Source organism: Syngnathus acus, chromosome 2, assembly GCF_901709675.1.
Source record: "Syngnathus acus chromosome 2, fSynAcu1.2, whole genome shotgun sequence".
Taxonomy (NCBI): Eukaryota; Metazoa; Chordata; class Actinopteri; order Syngnathiformes; family Syngnathidae; genus Syngnathus; species Syngnathus acus.
In genome coordinates, this window is record NC_051088.1 from 21,065,244 (window position 1) to 21,083,586 (window position 18,343).

The following is an 18,343-nucleotide window of genomic DNA, read 5'->3' on the forward strand; positions in this document are numbered from 1 at the left end:
GACAAATCAAACGGTTTTGTCAGGTGACCTTTGCCCCCGTCTCCATGAAACGGCATGCCGGGTAAAACAAGAGACACTCAGAAAGATGGGGGTGTTTTTTTTAAGCTTTCAAAAAAATGGCAACATGGTGGACCAGTGGTTAGCCCGTTTGCAGTTCTGACGATGGGCATTGGGATCCAGGCTCCGGCCTCCCCGATTATGCCGATTAAGCATAGAAGCGGCCAAAAGGAGCACATCTCATAAATTTTTATTTGGTCGACGCCAAGCAGGATCCGTTGATGTTTTCAACAAGATCTTTACGATAAGTCAGCTGACTCCCATGCAGCCAACCGAGTAACTTGGCTCAGGTCAGTCACGTAATGTATAAAGGGGCTTTGGCGGCAGATGTGCATGTCAATTACATACGAACGCACGGAGGGCAGATGTGAAGAGACAAGTCGAGCCATCGCATTGCCTGGTCGCCGCTGGCAACCATCTGCTCTGAATGTTGACCCCTTCAGCAGATGCTTTGCTCCTGCCTCCTCCTTCGTGTTGTTGCTACTGCAATTGTAGAGCTTGTTTCCATAGTGTGCTCGATCTTGAGGGACGTGTGTCTTTAAGGCTGTGAGGTGTGTGTGTTACACGTGTGTGTGTGTGTTACACGTGTGCGTGTGTGGTGTGTGTGTGTGTGTGTGTGCATTGCCCTGGGCAAGATGACAATCACTGGCCTCCAAGTACTCTCTAACGCAGCTGCTTATTGTGAAGGGCCCACTGTTAATTGGCCTCCGGTAACCTACCACTCCAATTAGTGTCACGTTATTTACCCGTGTGTGTGCGTGTTTACACGTTGAGGTGTGTTTGACAGAGAGAGACGCACGGAATCATAAGCAAGGTGCAGATGTTGGATGAGTGACGAGCTCCTTTTTTAGCAGCCGCCTGTTGCCGAAACCCCGCCGCCCTCCACCATCAAACGTAAGGCTGCTGTTACCACGGTAACCAATTTGCGGGCTGACAAAGGTGTCCTTCGCTTGAACCCCTCATGGCTGCTTGGGAAGTGAGGCATTCCTTGACGTCCCACTTTGCAACTTTTGCGCTTTGGGATGAGCAGAGTGATGTTGCGAAGAGCAATCTTTTCCCAACTGAGCCAAGCCACATAAATAAATTTAAAAAAAATTGCGCAGTTTAAATAAACATTAAATACAGGTTAAAGGCAAAGTATATTTTGAGTTATTTGTGTGTCAAGAACCTGAAATTCATTTTAATGTTGACCTGTGATGATCATGAGGTTTTTTGTTTTTCCCTCATGAATTAAAAAAAAAAAAAAAAAATCCCGAAGAGAAGCACATTCGCTTCAATGTGCTTGTTTTGGTGCTCACTTTCATGTAGGGCTGATCCGATTGCTGTTTTGTGCACGTGCGCACTGTTCAAAGTGGGGATTGGTGACACACACGCACACACACACATCTGAATGGCAAGGAGTCAGAGGAGGGAATGATGAGTTACGTAATCCAGCGCACTCGTGGGCCCGATTGAGTAAAAAAGGCTGCAGTAAAATCCCATGCCGACATCTTGGCGACATTTGCCAATGTGATCATTCATGCGTGTTTCTTCAACATCTTCATTCACAAACGTGTGTCACACTCAGCCAAATGGCTTTTGTGTCATTTCAGACAGCAAGACTAGGCCAGCGCTGTGTTCATGAGATTAAAAGGAATGTGTTTATTCAGAGCAGAATAGGATGAGTTCATCGCGAAGATGGCGCTGACTGTCAATGCTCAATTTTTATAATCCCGCGAACATACAAATGCCCTTAATCCCATGTGCATACACACACACAAACCTGATGAACTTGGCTTTCCAAGTGTGCATCATCATCATCACACTGGGGTGGGTCGTCCTTAATCCAGAGCTGTGTTCCCTGGATTTTCCCCACCAACTTCATTTCTCCACACCGTGGATACTAGTGCACCTCTTTTACCATCGAGGGTGGACCCTGTTGCTAGGCAACACAGCCCTATGGCAGAATGCTTCAGGGTGTGTGTGTGTGTGTGTGTGTGAATGTGTGTGCGTGTGTGTGTGTGACCCAAATCAAAACCCCAGATCATAGAAAATAGCAACTTTCCTTGCTGAGGAGTTGTCGACAGTAGTTAGTGCATCATATGAATAATAAACAATGAAAAATATCCTGATATTGACTGGCCATACGGCTCGGTGGAACACTGGTTAGCACGTCCACCTCACAGTTAGGAGGGTGCGGGTTCGATTCCACCTTCGACCCTCCCCGTGTGGAGTTTGCATGTTCTCCCCGTGCCTGCGTGGGTTTTCTCCGGGCACTACGGTTTCCTCCCACATCCCAAAAACATGCTTGGTAGGCTGATTGACCACTCCAAATTGCCCCTAGGTGTATTGTTTTGCAAGCATGGTCACTGTCTTAAAATAGTAATTTGGGAGAGACCAAATATTTATTGCCGCCTAAAGGAAGTACCGTAGACAATTTTTTCGTGTGCCGGGCCTCCGCCACACTAGGTGGCAGTGGCGCAGCTTTTAGCTTGTATTTTTTTTTTCTTTTTGTATGTAAAAAGTTGTAGAATAGACAAAAGTATTTTGAACGCCATAAGTGGGTGATTGTAGGCTGTCGCAAAACAGCACATTTGCATCAAACAATTCTTCTACAGGAATGTACAGGGAGTATCTTGCTTCTCTGATTTATCATAGTTAATAGAGCTACAGCGTCAACTCGTCTAATGTGGTCACATTGGTCAGGCCGAGGCGCTTGCATGATTTTGTCTTGAGCCTAAGTGAGCGAGGAGAGGGGGTGGAGTGCCTTCGGACTGAACTCACACTTTTGGCAATGGCCCCAGTGTTAAAAGAGGCGTATCCATGCGAGTCAACTGTCACCGACGGCTGCTCGCTCTCGTCTGTCTGTGTGTGTGTGTGTCGGGAGCAGCAGCCACCGATCAGACAGTCTCCATCCTATCATTCCATCCTCGGTTCCCAAAAATACACAATACATGGTGTTTGTGTGTGTGTGGTGCGTTGTGTGTGTGCGCGTGGTCATGCATGTGTGTGCTGGTAGTTTTCCATGAGGGAGGCTTGTGAGGGCTCGGGGGGAAAATCTCATATGAAGGGGAGGAGCTGGTCAAAGAATTCTCAACTTGTGTGTGTGTAGTGTGTAGTGTGCACATGGATGTGTGTTCCTATTAAAATGAAGACCAAGCGAAAATATGGGAAGTGTGCTTAAGCAGCAGAGCGGAAAACTCCAAAGCATGAAGGGGGCCAATGCGTCTGTGTGTGTGTGTGTACAGGAAATAACATGGTATTGGGTAATAGCCCACTCAAGTCACATGTTTCTTTTGCTGACATTGGGCAGCAATGGAAAAATTGACTCACTGCAATAGCCGAGGACAATAAGAGAAAAGTGAGGATGATTCGTTTGAAATTGATAATGTACAAAAAGTGACATTTGTTTCATGGCGTTTGTATTTGAAAATAATGACACCACGATATGAAGACGAGAGAAAAATGAGAACATTGGTCAAAATGATATCAGGATGACAGAAAGGCTACACAGGACCGAGAGGGATGAAGATTTGGCACACGGGACAAAGAGAGATGAGCGCATATAATCTAATGAGGACACATGACAGAGTGAAAAAATCATGAGATTAGGACACAAAGCACTGTACACACTGTACAAAGACATCAGGATGGATGACGAGGAGATGAGTCAAGGAAACGTGTTATTTTCAGTGTCGTTGCCCACTGAATGAATGATGCACAATCTTGTCACAGCTCAAAATAACACAGCCACTAAAAAGGTGAGCACACCAAATTTGGCCTAAAATGACAATATTTTGCCAGAACCATCTTTGAGTTAGTCGTCTTCCATTCCATTGATGTCACGAAGCTGGTGGATGTTAGAAAATGTCGAGTTCATTTTTGCTATCTGTCAAGAAAGCAGTGCGCCACTTTGGTTTAAAAAGCAGGACTTTTATTAGCGGTGGAAATGAGCTCATTCATGACATTTTGAAATACTCATGTGACGCTCGTTGCATCACGTAGCGGTGTCTGAGAAGCAAAACGAAGACAGTAGCTCTTTGTTAGCGTTGGCGGCTGGTGGCCCTGGCCCCACCGCCAAGCTCGTTTTTGTTTTTTTCATGGCGCTGCTTATGCACTTGCACATAACGCACAAGCTTTGTGACTTGTATAATTCCACATTGGCAGGAGGACAAATAGTCTTGTTGCCTCTGACAGACTAACCTGCTTGTCTAGGATTATTATCTTATTTGTTAATATTGACACAAGAAAGTGCTGTTAAGGGCTCCTTCCGAGTCACGTCGTCAAACTTAAAATCCATCGGTTTATTTTCTATAGGCTAGCGCTTGTGTCTCATTAGGCCACGCCCATCTGACTTTGGGCAACAGGTGGGGAACTCCCTTGACTGGTTGCCATCAAATTGCAGAGCAAATCATTTATTAATACACAACCGTTCGCCGAGTCCTTATTTAAGCAACCATGCGTGGTTTTGGAATGTGGGAGGAAGCTGGAATGCCCAACTGGGGGCCCGAGTTGGGATTTGGATTTTGAGGCTAAACATGCTAGCCACTGTGCCAGCATGCTGCCCAAATTCAAAAGTCGTCTCTAATTGTGGCCATATAATCCCAGATCAGATTAGGGACCTGTGCCTGTGCATGTTCTGAATGACGGTTTCACAATCCTTTTCATTCATCGCATTGTTTGAACCCATCAACAATCCAAATCCCATTTCTTCTCTTTGAGAGAGAATATGAAGCGGAAGACCAACGTGTGATGCAGGATTTAGGCTACGTTAACATTTTCTTTCCGTACAAATGATCAAACGTTAGCCCAGAACAATATTTGCTCTTAAATCAAATAATACACAAAACAGTGAGTGGCATTTGTTTGCTCAAAAACAGTCCATGAAAAACACTTTTACCTGTGTCATGATAAAGACAATTATCTGAAATTGTTTCTTACAACTGTATACTGTCATCATATTATCGGATATAAATGATAAGATCTTAACTCGTTCACTCCCATTGACAGCTATAGACGTCAAATCTCCATTTTAACTGTGCTGGCAGTGAATGAGTTAAGAAGCTCTCTAAGAATAAATTTCAGAAAATTCTCACGAATGTATTTGGAGCTAGAAGGAGACATGACAAGTTTTCTTCCGTGTCTTCTGCATCCAGCCCTGCTTTCTGTCGTTACTTTGTATATAGTGTGACATCAAACCTATATGACATAATAAAGTTGACATAATAAAGAACAAAGCATTCATAGTAATTATTGTATCAAGGAATGGCCAGTCACAAAAATATCGGCGAATGAAGCACTCTTTTTATGTTTACAGAAAAATATATGGATAGATGAATACAAATTTGTACGAGACACTTAGCCTTTAGCTTGGTTAGCATTGCTTGAACTTTTGACCTTGGTTTGAAGCGTTTGTGTTTCTGGATCCTTCATTTTTTCCTGCCGAAAAAACTCCCCCAATCCCTCCATGAACTTTATCCAATCATCTGCCACGCTGAAACATTTTCAACCTTTCGTCAAATAAGAGCCAACATTCCGTTATTTCTCAGCGTGACACAAACACCAAGGCTGGGAATTTAGAGCAGCCATGCAAAAGTCTCTGTTGGACGAAGGACAGGATAGTCTGCGCAATAATCAACGGGTAAGAATATTACTTAAATAGTTTCCGCTAGATGTTGGGACATCCTCGGATTGCCTTACTTCTGTTTTCTCTCACGACGGGTTCATGTGCAAGTCACACTTTCAGAATAGGACATCTCTTTTTGTTTAAAGTCTAAAAATATACTTGACATTCACTCGCCATCTTAACACAAGAGGCTGAGAAACACCCAGCTCTTAATACCCCCCTCCCCCCGCCAGATATTCAAGTAATACTAACACAATGGAAGCTCTTTTTGCCTTCAAAACAATGGCGGCGATTGTTCGTAAGCTTTATACATTCTTGGAGAAAAAAAACATCCTGATTAGAAAAAAGAGTCCTTGGGATGTTTCCCTAGAGGACGAGGAATGTCATGTGAACGTTTCTTTACCGTATGAAAATTCAAAAGTAGGACACTGAACAGAAATCTTTCATTGTCATTCAATTGTGACACACACTGGAGGTTCAGCGGGCCTAATCTGCCGTTGATCACGCTTATAGTCAATCAGTGGCTAGCCACTATCACAAAGTTGTAAAATGTAACTTTGGTTTGATTATTAAACATTTTAAAAGTCTATACGCCTCTCGTGGTACAAAGTCCAGAACATGGCAGTATTTCAGCTCGTGGATGATTTTTTTTTGTAAACTGAACATTTATTCACAGCTGTGATCTCGCGAAGGGCACATTCTTAGCTTACATGCTAGCTCTGCGTAGAGGGCACATTGTTAGCGTACATGCTAGCTCTGGGTGGAAGGCTTTGTTTAGGGTTAAACATAACCCACAACCGGTCCTCACGCCATCAGCTGCGACAAATATGGTTTGGGACTTTGGTCTGCAAATTCCTCAATGAGTAAAAATAAAAAGCCTGGAAAGCGTCACGGCTCCTGCGTCTTTTGAAAGAGGGCGTGCGCTTTTGTCAAAAAGAGGATACGAGCTGCACATGTGCGACTTGGTGCTCCAGTTTTCACAAACCTTTTCCTGCACGGGGGTCTTATTGTTCTGCAAAGATCTGCTGGCATTATAATTCAGAACTCTGGCTGCTTTTGGCCCTTTTTCACTGCGTTGGCCCGGCTACATCATTTGTGTTGACTCTGTGTCATAAGATTTTAAAAGAGACAACCGCCCTGCAGCCTTAAACAGGTTTTGCAGCCCCCCCCCCTCCTTGACCCCTCCCCCATCCCTCCACAAGTGTGTGACCGTAAACAGTTTGACGTTTACTACAAACACTTCAAGCCCTTCCCCCTGCCTCCCTCCCTCCTTCCCTCCCTCCACCAGCAACCAACAAGGACAACCTTTCCTCCTTGCCGGCTTCACTGAACAGTAACAGAAGCTTCTTAGTTTCATATTGGACTCGATCAGGGGTCACTTTTAGCAACTGTTGCCAATTCCTCATTTTTTCCACTGTGGTAAAAATTTGCTGGAATAAATGAAGACCTAGTTGGAAAGATTGATTCTACGTGGGCGCTAAGATCAGGGAACCTCGCACATCCACCATGTTGGAATGTCAAAATATTCATTAACTATCCAGCCTTTGTATGTGGAAACACTTTCAAGGACGTTTCTGGGACACGTTTCTCAGCCAGTCAGTAAAGAGCGCTCTTCTCAGCTTTACGGCTTCCTGCTAAGCAAACAAACCATCTACTTCCTGTACAGGCTTCCTGCTTTTGCAGCAACTCAGCTTTAATACAAAACCAATCTATCGCTCCAGAGTAGTAGTTAATTCAACTTTTTATTTTATTTTTTTAAACATCTGGTAGTACTAAACTGCTTTTTTGAAACAGACATCAAACCTTTACTGCCATGTCAGGTTCAGGTATATCACCACATAAGCTTTGCATTTGATCTTATCTCAGCTTAGTAGCAAAACTCAGTTTCGACCTCTGATCCCCGACAGGGAAAGTGACCTTCTCCCCTTTAGCCTCTTTTAGCCTTTGTCATTCAAACACTTAAGTTCACTGGACTTTTACCTCTGACTAACCTTGAGTTAAAGGAGGCCTAAATTGGGCCAAGGAGCAAATGAAGGGCAAGATTCTCTTCCGTACTTTGCCGTTAAGTCCCCACCCACCCGCTTTAAAGGCCACCGCTACTACTCACCTGTTCGGTTTCAGCCACCCCCCAACCCCCACGCAACCAACCCCCTTTGGTCTCCCCCTTGGTCCAAACTCCTCCTCCGACCCCCCTTTTGCCTGTCAGGTAGGTATAAAGGTATGCTAATTTGAAGCCGCCTATCTTCTCTGCTTGGGCAAGGGAGGAATACGTCAGGCTTGCAGAGAGGGAGAGAGAGAGAAGAGGGAGAGTGTGTGTGTGTGTGAGAGAGAGAGCGAGAGAGAGAGAGAGAGAGAGAGAGAGAGGCGGAGTAGGCAAGTTAAAGTTAAAGACAATTGGATTGGCTGCTCTCGGACTGACACTGCAAGCATGGGGCTGGGAGTAAGTATTGGAACTTGTTTTGGCCTAGTTTTGTTGAAGTCTTGCGGTTCACTTTGAGATGAAGTTGAGGCTAAATTTTGCTTACAGTCATGCGAGTCTTTCCACAGTACTTGCTGACTGACTGACATTTAAGAAATAATTAGCACGTGTTTGTTTGAGTTTGTTTGAGTAACAAAGAGGCAGACTTTTTTTCACCTCACTTATAGAAAGACTCATTTTGTCCTTCTTATCTTTTTGATCCAGAGAGGGAAAGATGAGTACAAACTGGCCGCCACGTCTGATGGCAACAGCAAGAAAGACAAGAAGGCGAAAGAAAAAAAGGATATGGATGACCTAAAGAAAGAAGTGGATCTGGTAAGTTCTCCACGTAAATAGCCGGAAAAATGTTTGTGAACCCGTAAAGCAAGACCGCCTTGGACGCATGACCCGACTTAGGCTCTGTCACGCCACCGTCGGCTGCCATTGGTTAGTAAGCGCCGCGGCCCGGACAAACACTCGGTTTTGACCTCGCGTCACATGAAAGGAGGCTGTGTGCCCTCAATTTCACAAGAGCTGCTTTTGCTAACGGACACAGGCGCCGTCATGTGTTAGTCATTTCGCGCTGTGAGTTATTAAACCTTCTCAGAAGGAAGCAGGAATAGCCGTCATGGGCGCCTTTTTTGCCACAGAAGTGCAAACTTGTGTGAATTAAAGTGTTGCTGCTCAGTGTTGTTGCACAAAATGGACATTTTAGCCTTTTGTTTCCCCCCCAGTATGAATATGCTTTCAAATTTTCTCAAGAAGAAAATGAGAGAGAAGTTGCGTTCGCCATTCAGCAGCCTTAGTAGACTATTTGCTAGGTAGGAGGAGCTTTGCAAATCTTCTATTTGTCTTTGGAACAATGAAGGACATTGTGACCTTCAGATACGACAATGTCCTTCAACTAGGTCAGGTCAAGATGTAGTCGTTTGTCAAAACTATCTAATGAATGTAAACTTTTAACAGTCCAACTCCCAATCAGATAAGAAAGTGTTAAAACTATTTGTTTAATTCATGTTTGTTCAATTGTCTTGTCTGACTTTGACAAGGTCACGCTGATGAGTGCTTGTTAAGATCAACTTCCGGACGCACTGTTCCATTGTTACCGGCGATCGTTATTGAAAGAGCAACAAAAGGTTACAAATTGCTTCGTCGGTAACATAAAAGGTCATAAATTGGCTCTTTGGGTGAAATATTAATGATTATGAGCTTCGGTGTGTCTCAAAGTCCTCGTAGGACATCGCGGTACCATAACAACTGTATCAACAGCGTGGCGTCACGTCCGATCCTCCCGATCTTTGTGGAAGTCAAGAAACAATGGCAGAAGTAGTGAAACAATGATGAAGTTGTTAATGATTATGTCTTTCTTGACATATCCAACAATGTCTGAAACGGAGGCCAGGCTGAGTTGGACTTTTTAGTCCTGCTTGAAGATATTTGAATGCCCGTCGAATTTGGAAGTCAGAGTCAGATACAGAACCGGTAGTTCATCATGTAAATTTTATTTTGGTTTTTCCTGGTGGGCGTTGAAACACATTCTGCGTAGGCGCATGCATGCATGAGCGTCATAGTTTCTTCTTGTTCATTCGTATCGCACTTGGTTACATCACTTTTACTAAGTCAACACGTGAAACAGTCCATAAACCACGCGGTTATTGTTAAATGTACACAAGCAATCTTTCAGAGCAGCTGATATTCTTCAGATGACCTTTTCTGGCTTCTTGCAGCTTAGACTTTTCAATTTGCAGCAGACACTTTTATTGATGGACTCATCTTCAAATTGTATTGAATTCTGTCGATCCATAATCCTCATTTTCGTCTTTGAGTTCCCTCTTGGAGACATGACGGTTGGTTTTTCTCTTCTTTCTAACTGAAAATTTCATTGTGCCTCTTCTTCTCTAGGATGATCACAAGCTCACCTTGGATGAGCTTCATAGGAAGTACGGAACCGACCTGGCCAGGGTAAGTTTCAAACGTGTCATGGATAGTTGTAATTAAATTAAATTAAATTAAATTAAATTAATATAGCGGTGAAAAATAGATTGACAAATTATTAGACTTGATCATTATGTATCCGTGTAGGGAAGAGTCATTTACATCTTCATGTACATGGCTGCTTTCAATTGAGCAATTTCTTGATGAATTTTGTCAAACAAATTTCAGTTTAGCTTAAGGGTGACCTGGCAGTGATTGAATAGGATCTGATGACTAGGCACAATACAACCTCACATAGAGCAGACACTGAACTCATGTTGATTACCTACTGAAACTTGATCGGTCTCCGTTTTCCCCTAAACAAAGTCTTCATTCTCAATGACTTTGTCAACTCCCACTTTTTTTTTTGCTTTACTACAAAAACATGACCTTGACTGATAGTCTGAGTACATTCTGCTCCGGAATAACACAACCTCTCTCTCCTTGCCACTTTCACACATGTAATTTTGGACACAGCACCTTCTATAATACTTGACGCATTTTTTTTTTTTTAAATCAACCGAGCATGAATGTTCTATCTCCCCAGCTTGCATATACTCACTCGTTTGCTTCATGTATTCTTTCTTATTCTTACGATTGTATTTAGGGTCTGACCTCCTCCAGAGCAAAGGAGATCCTTCTCCGGGATGGTCCGAACGCTCTGACGCCACCACCCACTACCCCCGAGTGGGTGAAGTTCTGTCGACAGGTAAAATAAATTCACATGAATTCGGCGTTCACCATTTGACCACTGTGTTCATTGTGAAAATCTCCTTGCCAGCTTTTTGGAGGTTTCTCAATGCTTCTCTGGATTGGAGCCATCCTCTGCTTCCTTGCTTACGGCATCCAGGCAGCGTCCGAAGATGAACCCGCCAATGATAACGTAAAAGAGTCTTTGTGAGTGTGACAGCCATGTTTTTTTTGGGACACTCTTTGTTGAAACCATTCTTGTTCTTGTAGTTGTACCTGGGTGTTGTGCTTTCTGCCGTCGTCATCATCACCGGTTGCTTCTCCTACTACCAAGAGGCCAAGAGCTCCAAGATCATGGAGTCTTTCAAAAATCTGGTCCCACAGGTGAGTTTTAGCTAATCCACATCAGATTAATCATGAAGTGACTTGCCTCTAAATATCAACTGGTTTGTAGCAAGCCTTGGTTATCCGTGACGGAGAAAAGAACAACATAAACGCAGAGGAGGTGGTGGCGGGAGACTTGGTGGAGGTTAAAGGTGGAGACAGGATTCCGGCGGATCTGCGAATCATCTCTGCCCAGGGTTGCAAGGTTATTCTTCATCTCTGGAAACAGACATTTGTTTGGCATGCTACTTGGGAGCAGCCAACGTAATTTGGTTTGTTTCGCCCATCCAGGTGGACAACTCCTCTTTGACCGGTGAATCCGAGCCACAGACCCGTACTCCAGACTTCTCTAATGACAACCCACTGGAGACCAGGAATATTGCTTTCTTCTCTACCAACTGCATTGAAGGTCTCGCTTCTGATAAACCACCAGTAAGTTATTCATTTTGAGAACGTTGCATGACTTTTGAAAATCTTTGTTCAGGCACGGCCAAAGGAATCGTCATCAACACCGGAGACCGCACCGTCATGGGTCGCATTGCCACCTTGGCGTCAAGTCTAGAAGGCGGCAAAACTCCCATTGCCGTCGAGATTGAGCATTTCATCCACATCATCACTGGCGTGGCTGTTTTCCTGGGTGTGTCTTTTTTCGTCCTATCCCTCATTCTCGGGTACGGGTGGCTGGAAGCCGTCATCTTCCTCATTGGCATCATCGTGGCCAACGTGCCGGAGGGTCTCCTGGCTACCGTCACTGTGAGTCCCAATTCTTTGCCTGACCTCAGTGGGCTCTCAGCATCTAATCGGCTTCTCGTCTCCAGGTATGTCTGACTTTGACTGCCAAGCGTATGGCCAAGAAGAACTGCTTGGTGAAGAATCTGGAAGCCGTCGAGACTCTGGGCTCCACCTCCACCATCTGCTCAGACAAGACTGGCACCTTGACCCAAAACAGGATGACGGTTGCCCACATGTGGTTCGACAACCAGATCCACGAGGCGGACACGACTGAGAACCAGAGCGGGACATCTTTTGACAGGAGCTCTGAGTCCTGGGCTGCCCTGGCCAGAATCGCCGGACTCTGTAACCGTGCTGTCTTCCTGGCAGAGCAGAGCAACATTCCCATCCTAAAGGTATTAACTTGTTTTGGTTTCATCACTTTGTCAGATCCTGAACGTTTTGGTTTAGTTCACAGCTGCAACAAAAACTGAATAGTTGACCAATGATACGAGACAAAAAAATATGCTTTCTTATTATGTCATGCTTAATTAATTGGTTGAGAAGACATGTCCCCAATCCATTCATATGAAGGTTTTGATGAAATTCAAATGACTCCGTGAGTTTCTCCGCAGTATGAGCTAGCAAATAAAAACCCCACCACAAATCAACTGTGCAACAAATTTTCATGAAAGCTTGAAATGCTTTCATAAATAACTTTTGCTACTTGGCAGATATGCAGATCAATTCTTTAATGAGCGCCACCAAACTGTGCAGAAGAACCCCATGGTGCTTGTAACGTGTTCACTGATCTGACTACTTTCGATTGACAGAGGGACGTGGCTGGAGATGCCTCGGAGGCTGCTCTGCTCAAATGCATTGAGTTGTGCTGTGGATCAGTCAAAAGTATGCGAGACAAATACCAAAAGGTTGCTGAAATCCCCTTCAACTCCACCAACAAGTACCAGGTAAACAGCAAAGAAAAGTGCCCATGAGCTACTCACCTACGCCCCCTAGTGGATGGAGTCTTTATATCTTTATGAAGCCATTTCTTGTGTCTTTGTGAACTTCTCACTCGAGCTTTAAATGTGTTTACCTGACTCGATTTACAGCTCTCCATCCATAAGAACTCAACCCCTGGAGAGAGCAAACATCTGCTAGTCATGAAGGGTGCTCCAGAGAGAATTTTGGATCGCTGCTCCACCATCATGATGCACGGCAAAGAGCAGACACTGGATGAGGAAATGAAAGACGCTTTCCAGAATGCCTACGTTGAGCTAGGAGGACTTGGAGAGAGAGTGCTCGGTAAGTCCTTGGTAGATCAAAATCCTAAAGTTCTCTATCAGTCCAAAAACACCTCCAGTATGTTCAATTAAAAATCCACATCAACCTTTTTTTTAGGTTTCTGCCATTTCAGTTTGCCCGATGACCAGTTCCCAGAAGGCTTTGCGTTTGACACAGAGGAGGTCAACTTTCCTACTGAGAAGTTGTGCTTCATCGGCCTCATGTCCATGATCGATCCTCCTCGTGCCGCCGTGCCAGATGCTGTTGGAAAATGCAGAAGCGCCGGTATCAAGGTAAAACTTACCAACCAATTGTCTTTCATTCTATCAATGACCATACCTTTCTCTCCTCCCAAAGGTTATCATGGTAACAGGCGATCATCCAATCACAGCCAAGGCCATTGCTAAGGGTGTGGGCATCATCTCTGAAGGCAATGAGACAGTTGAAGATATTGCGGCTCGCTTGAACGTTCCGATAGCTGAGGTCAACCCCAGGTTTGTACCTACCTCAGACCTTGTGACCGTTGGCATTTGGAAATCCTCACGGCATTCAAATACATCATCTTGCTTAAGCTGATCTTTAAATCACTGTCTGCACTGCACTCAGCATAAATGCTTCTGCCCCTGAGTCATGGCAGACAAATAAATCTTCACGTTCACAAACACATTATTTCATTCCGCTTGTGTCTCTCAAATTCCTAACTTCGCTGCCCTCGGTACGAACAAAATATTTTATCGTAAAGATTTGTAGCCTGCTTTTCCAGTAAGTTGGCTCATCTGAGGTGAGCTGGCTTTTAGTCATTGTGTCCCTTTCAGAGAACGCTCCAAAGAAGGACACAAAACCCGGCACCTCTGTTGCGAATCTGATACGATCTCAGAAGCTGGCGAAATGCTGGGCCGACTTCAACGGCCATTTTGTTTAGCTATCTGAGACGCGGGACAGCCGCTGAAAAGATCTGAAACCTTGGTCTTAGCAAAAGAGGCTTACGTCAGTGAGATAAAACACCACAACTGCCACTCAAGAGTACAAAGTGATTCAGCGTCAATGTTTTTGGGGTTGCTCACAAGTTTTTTTTCCCCCATTCAGTTTTTTCTTCCCCATATTGTCCCAAATTTTTGTAAAGGTCTAGTTTTGATTCTTCTCTTTCCTTAATGGTCCCCAAATGGAAGATCTGTCACTCATTCTTTGTGCTTCAACGTCAACCTCCATTTTTTTGTTTTCTTCTGCGTCCACTCGTTTCCCATTGACGATACAGAAAAGACAATTCTTTGTCAGCCAGTGAAAATGGGCTGGAAAATTCACATAGATTATGGTCCAAACCTATAAAATGGAAACATGAGTATTGTGGTTAACTGAACCAAACTAGGATGTCAACTAAAACTACTTTGACTTCCTGTTCAGGGATGCTAAAGCCTGTGTTGTCCATGGTGGTGAGCTGAAGGATATGACCTCAGAGCAGCTGGATGACATCCTCAAGCACCACACCGAAATTGTCTTTGCCAGAACCTCACCGCAACAGAAGCTAATCATTGTGGAGGGTTGCCAGCGACAGGTCAGACATTCAGTCGTATGCATAACAATTCTCGCCAAGGTGCTGACCGCTCCTGTCGTTCGCTCGTCGCCATACAGGGAGCCATCGTTGCCGTGACCGGTGACGGCGTCAACGACTCTCCGGCTCTGAAAAAAGCCGACATTGGCGTCGCCATGGGGATTGCCGGATCGGACGTCTCCAAGCAGGCGGCTGACATGATCCTGCTGGATGACAACTTTGCTTCCATTGTTACTGGAGTTGAAGAAGGTACTGTGGCGTTTTTAAGACAACCTACCTACATTAAATTTAATCTTATCGAGTCATATTTGTGCTTGTATTCCTTTGGTCAGGCCGCCTGATCTTTGACAACTTGAAGAAGTCCATCGCCTACACACTAACCAGCAACATCCCTGAGATTTCGCCTTTCCTCCTCTTTATCATTGCCAATATCCCTCTACCTCTGGGAACCGTCACCATCCTCTGTATCGACCTGGGAACTGACATGGTGGGTGTCGAATATCTTTTGGTCAGCTTTGGTCACAATTCCGTGGCGTTTGTGCCCAGATAAGTAACATTGTTTCCAACCTAACAGGTTCCGGCTATCTCACTGGCTTACGAAGAAGCCGAGAGCGATATCATGAAGAGGCAGCCCAGAAACCCCAAAACAGACAAACTGGTGAATGAGAGGCTCATCAGCATTGCCTATGGACAAATCGGTACATTTATTATGAATGTTCATCTTGCCCGTCCCAGACAGGAAGCTCACCTGCAGTGGTTTTTATCGCAGTTCTAAAGTTGAGTCCTCTTGATCCTCCACTAGGTATGATGCAAGCCACAGCGGGCTTCTTCACATACTTTGTGATCTTAGCCGAAAACGGCTTCCTGCCTATGGACTTACTGGGCATTCGAGTTCTTTGGGACGACAAATTTGTAAATGACCTGGAGGACAGCTATGGGCAGCAATGGGTCAGTGGTTCTCATAGAAGGCGGAGCCTAAGATGACAAATGTGGTCGGAAAGAGGCTAAAGATTTTTTTAATTTGATTTTTTTATCTAGACATATGAGCGTAGGAAGATTGTCGAGTTCACCTGCCACACGGCCTTTTTCGCAAGTATCGTCATTGTGCAGTGGGCCGATTTGATCATCTGCAAGACAAGGAGGAACTCCATCCTGCAGCAAGGCATGAAGTACGTTCATGGTGGTGTGATGAAACCAAGATGTTTCATCTGGAAAAAAAACTGTCGCATCAACAGCACAAAATTAGACATAGACATGGGAAATAACTGTTGATTGTTTTTGATCTTAGGAACCGCATCCTTATCTTCGGACTGTTTGAAGAGACAGCCCTGGCTGCTTTCCTGTCATACTGCCCTGGCATGGACGTTGCCCTAAGAATGTACCCACTCAAGTGAGTAAATATGCACAATCATTGTCCATCCATCCATCCATCCATCCATCCATCCATCCATCCATCCATCCATCCATCCATCCATCCATCCATCCATCCATCCATTCAAACTAACTTCTTGTTCCATGACCTCAGGCCAACTTGGTGGTTCTGCGCCTTCCCCTATTCACTGCTTATCTTCCTCTACGATGAGGCAAGAAGATACATTCTCAGACGCAACCCAGGCGGTAAGACTATTTATCCTCTTCTATCTGCTACTTTTCCTACTGGTCTGACATCGGCATTCAGAACGAGGCTGACCCAATATGCGCATGCATTTATATCATTCAATGCCTCAATGCGGGTCAGCGAGCCGTGGCAGATGGTGGGGTCCTTGTGGGATTTGAACTCTCAACTCAGCCATTGTTGATGCTTGAATCTACCCACCGCCTGAGCAAAACTCGTAGAACCTGTATGCGGGCAGAACCTGTGTGCGGGCTTAGGAGGATGGAGCTGTGTTTCTATACACAATTTGAGTGTGTGTGTTTGTGTGTGTGCTCCATCTGAGCCTTGCAACACACATGGGTGAGTGCTGCCCATCCATGTTGAACAATGTGACTGTCACAATTGCACCCAAAGCATTTCTGGCACAGCTTAACATTCATACAGGTTAAAATGTTTGCTATGTAAGAGGCTCAACAATTTTTTTTTTTTTTTTTTCCCAACTCGAGGATGACATCATTAACTCAGGGATTCACGCAACATCCGGTAATCTTTTCTGGACTGTAACAGTAATGGCTGCCACATTCACAATAAGATGATGCTGATATGAACAGTCTATTTTTTTTTTTATTTACAAACCAGGAGTGCACAATCATTTTTTTTCCAAACTGTTGAATTGCTTTTCAAGACACGTATGAAAATCGATAACGTACTAGGTAGCTGTACTTTATGCACGCCTGAAGGAAATAACTTCTTTTTTTTTTTATTAATCTGCTTTTGCTATAATGTGATCAGATTTATTGATATGACGTCACAATTCCGAATCTCAGCCCCGTAATTACCTGGTCGATAATGATCGTGCATCCATGGAGAATACTCTCCAAACGGCTCTCTGGAAAGAGGCTAATTGTGTCTCTTTTGATTTCCAGGTTGGGTGGAGCAGGAGACATACTACTGAGCCAGCGTTGGACGTTATGTACTGCCATGTTACATACTAGTTTGAGGCACCACACAGATTCCATCAATAAATTAATTTCTTGATTACATGTCAATAAACAACACCCGACTATTATGTAACACAAGGCTACTTGAGATTTATTTTTGCTTTTATTTGTGCTTGATCTGACACCAGCAAAAGGATTTACGACCTCCTGGAATTGTACGCAAAGTTAGAGCTCAGCAAACAAGGAGAGTATTTAAACGAAACATTAACAGAGTGAGATTCTGCTAGTCCACTAATCATTCCATCTGTTAATCGTGTCAGCGTTATCTAGCACGACCAGAAAGAGTAAGAGTGGGCATGTCAGAGCATTGTGTGTGAGTGTGTGTCCATTATCTCAAGAGCCTGTGTTTGCAAAAGGGTCACACTGTTGAACATTGACGCAACGAGGCCCTCAGTGAAAATGAACTGAGGCGCAGCCATCGACTCTGTGTTTACCTTGGTCATTATTAAGGACCCTTCACTCTTGTCTGTGTAGGTTTTGTAAGTTCATGCACACTGACAGGGACATTATTGCAACTTGAGAGTCCAGAGAATAATAATAATTATAATAAGGGAAGAGTGATCGTTTTTGTAATCAGTTATGAAAGGCCCTGATTGGCATGTGCCGTTAAATGGTCGTTTTTTTTATAATATAGTGACAAAAATTCACCCCTAGATCCAAATAGAAATATTCGAATTCAAGATTCTGAAAAAGTAACGGTGTCGGTTTTAGTAGAAGTTTGTAGCCTAACGGTGAATAACTGAGGAGACTCAACAATGATGCTTAGTGGTGCCAGACAACCCCCTGAGGCAACATTTTAGTAGTCTGTGCCATAAAAGAAACATAAAAAAAAAAAACAAGAAGGATGGAAGAAAAATAATGGCCTCAGTTTGGCTGTGGATGTGTTTTTGTTGATGCTTTGCTACAAATATGTCTGACAAATCCTCATGCCAGTAAACAATTCAACTAGGGGGAGTGGAGAGAAAAGGAGAGAGAGCGAGCAGGTCGACATTATCATGCCTTCATCCTCCGTTCACAAGCACCAGAACGTGCCTGT

The 18,343-nt window shown here is 44.2% G+C and overlaps 1 protein-coding gene across 1 annotated transcript; it reads left to right on the plus strand.

Moving 5' to 3' along the window:
• The first annotated feature begins 7,884 nt into the window (after positions 1 to 7,884).
• Positions 7,885 to 17,380, plus strand: LOC119119611 (sodium/potassium-transporting ATPase subunit alpha-1). Its single transcript, XM_037246075.1, has 23 exons — positions 7,885 to 8,102; positions 8,346 to 8,456; positions 10,023 to 10,082; positions 10,702 to 10,803; positions 10,876 to 10,977; positions 11,055 to 11,168; positions 11,239 to 11,373; positions 11,460 to 11,577; positions 11,653 to 11,921; positions 11,987 to 12,295; positions 12,713 to 12,847; positions 12,992 to 13,184; positions 13,281 to 13,456; positions 13,521 to 13,657; positions 14,565 to 14,715; positions 14,793 to 14,961; positions 15,045 to 15,199; positions 15,287 to 15,410; positions 15,515 to 15,660; positions 15,751 to 15,881; positions 16,001 to 16,102; positions 16,238 to 16,329; positions 17,233 to 17,380. Exons 1-23 carry the CDS (start codon positions 8,091 to 8,093, stop codon positions 17,259 to 17,261), a joined length of 3,072 nt encoding a protein of 1,023 aa, XP_037101970.1. The 5' UTR covers positions 7,885 to 8,090; the 3' UTR covers positions 17,262 to 17,380.
• The last annotated feature ends 963 nt before the right edge of the window (positions 17,381 to 18,343 follow it).

Bases quoted from the DNA above. Each gene is read 5' to 3' on its own strand.
- LOC119119611 (XM_037246075.1), top strand. The intron at 10,083-10,701 runs GTAAGTTTCAAA...GATTGTATTTAG, and splicing joins ACGGAACCGACCTGGCCAGG to GGTCTGACCTCCTCCAGAGC. The intron at 14,716-14,792 runs GTCAGACATTCA...GTCGCCATACAG, and splicing joins TGGAGGGTTGCCAGCGACAG to GGAGCCATCGTTGCCGTGAC.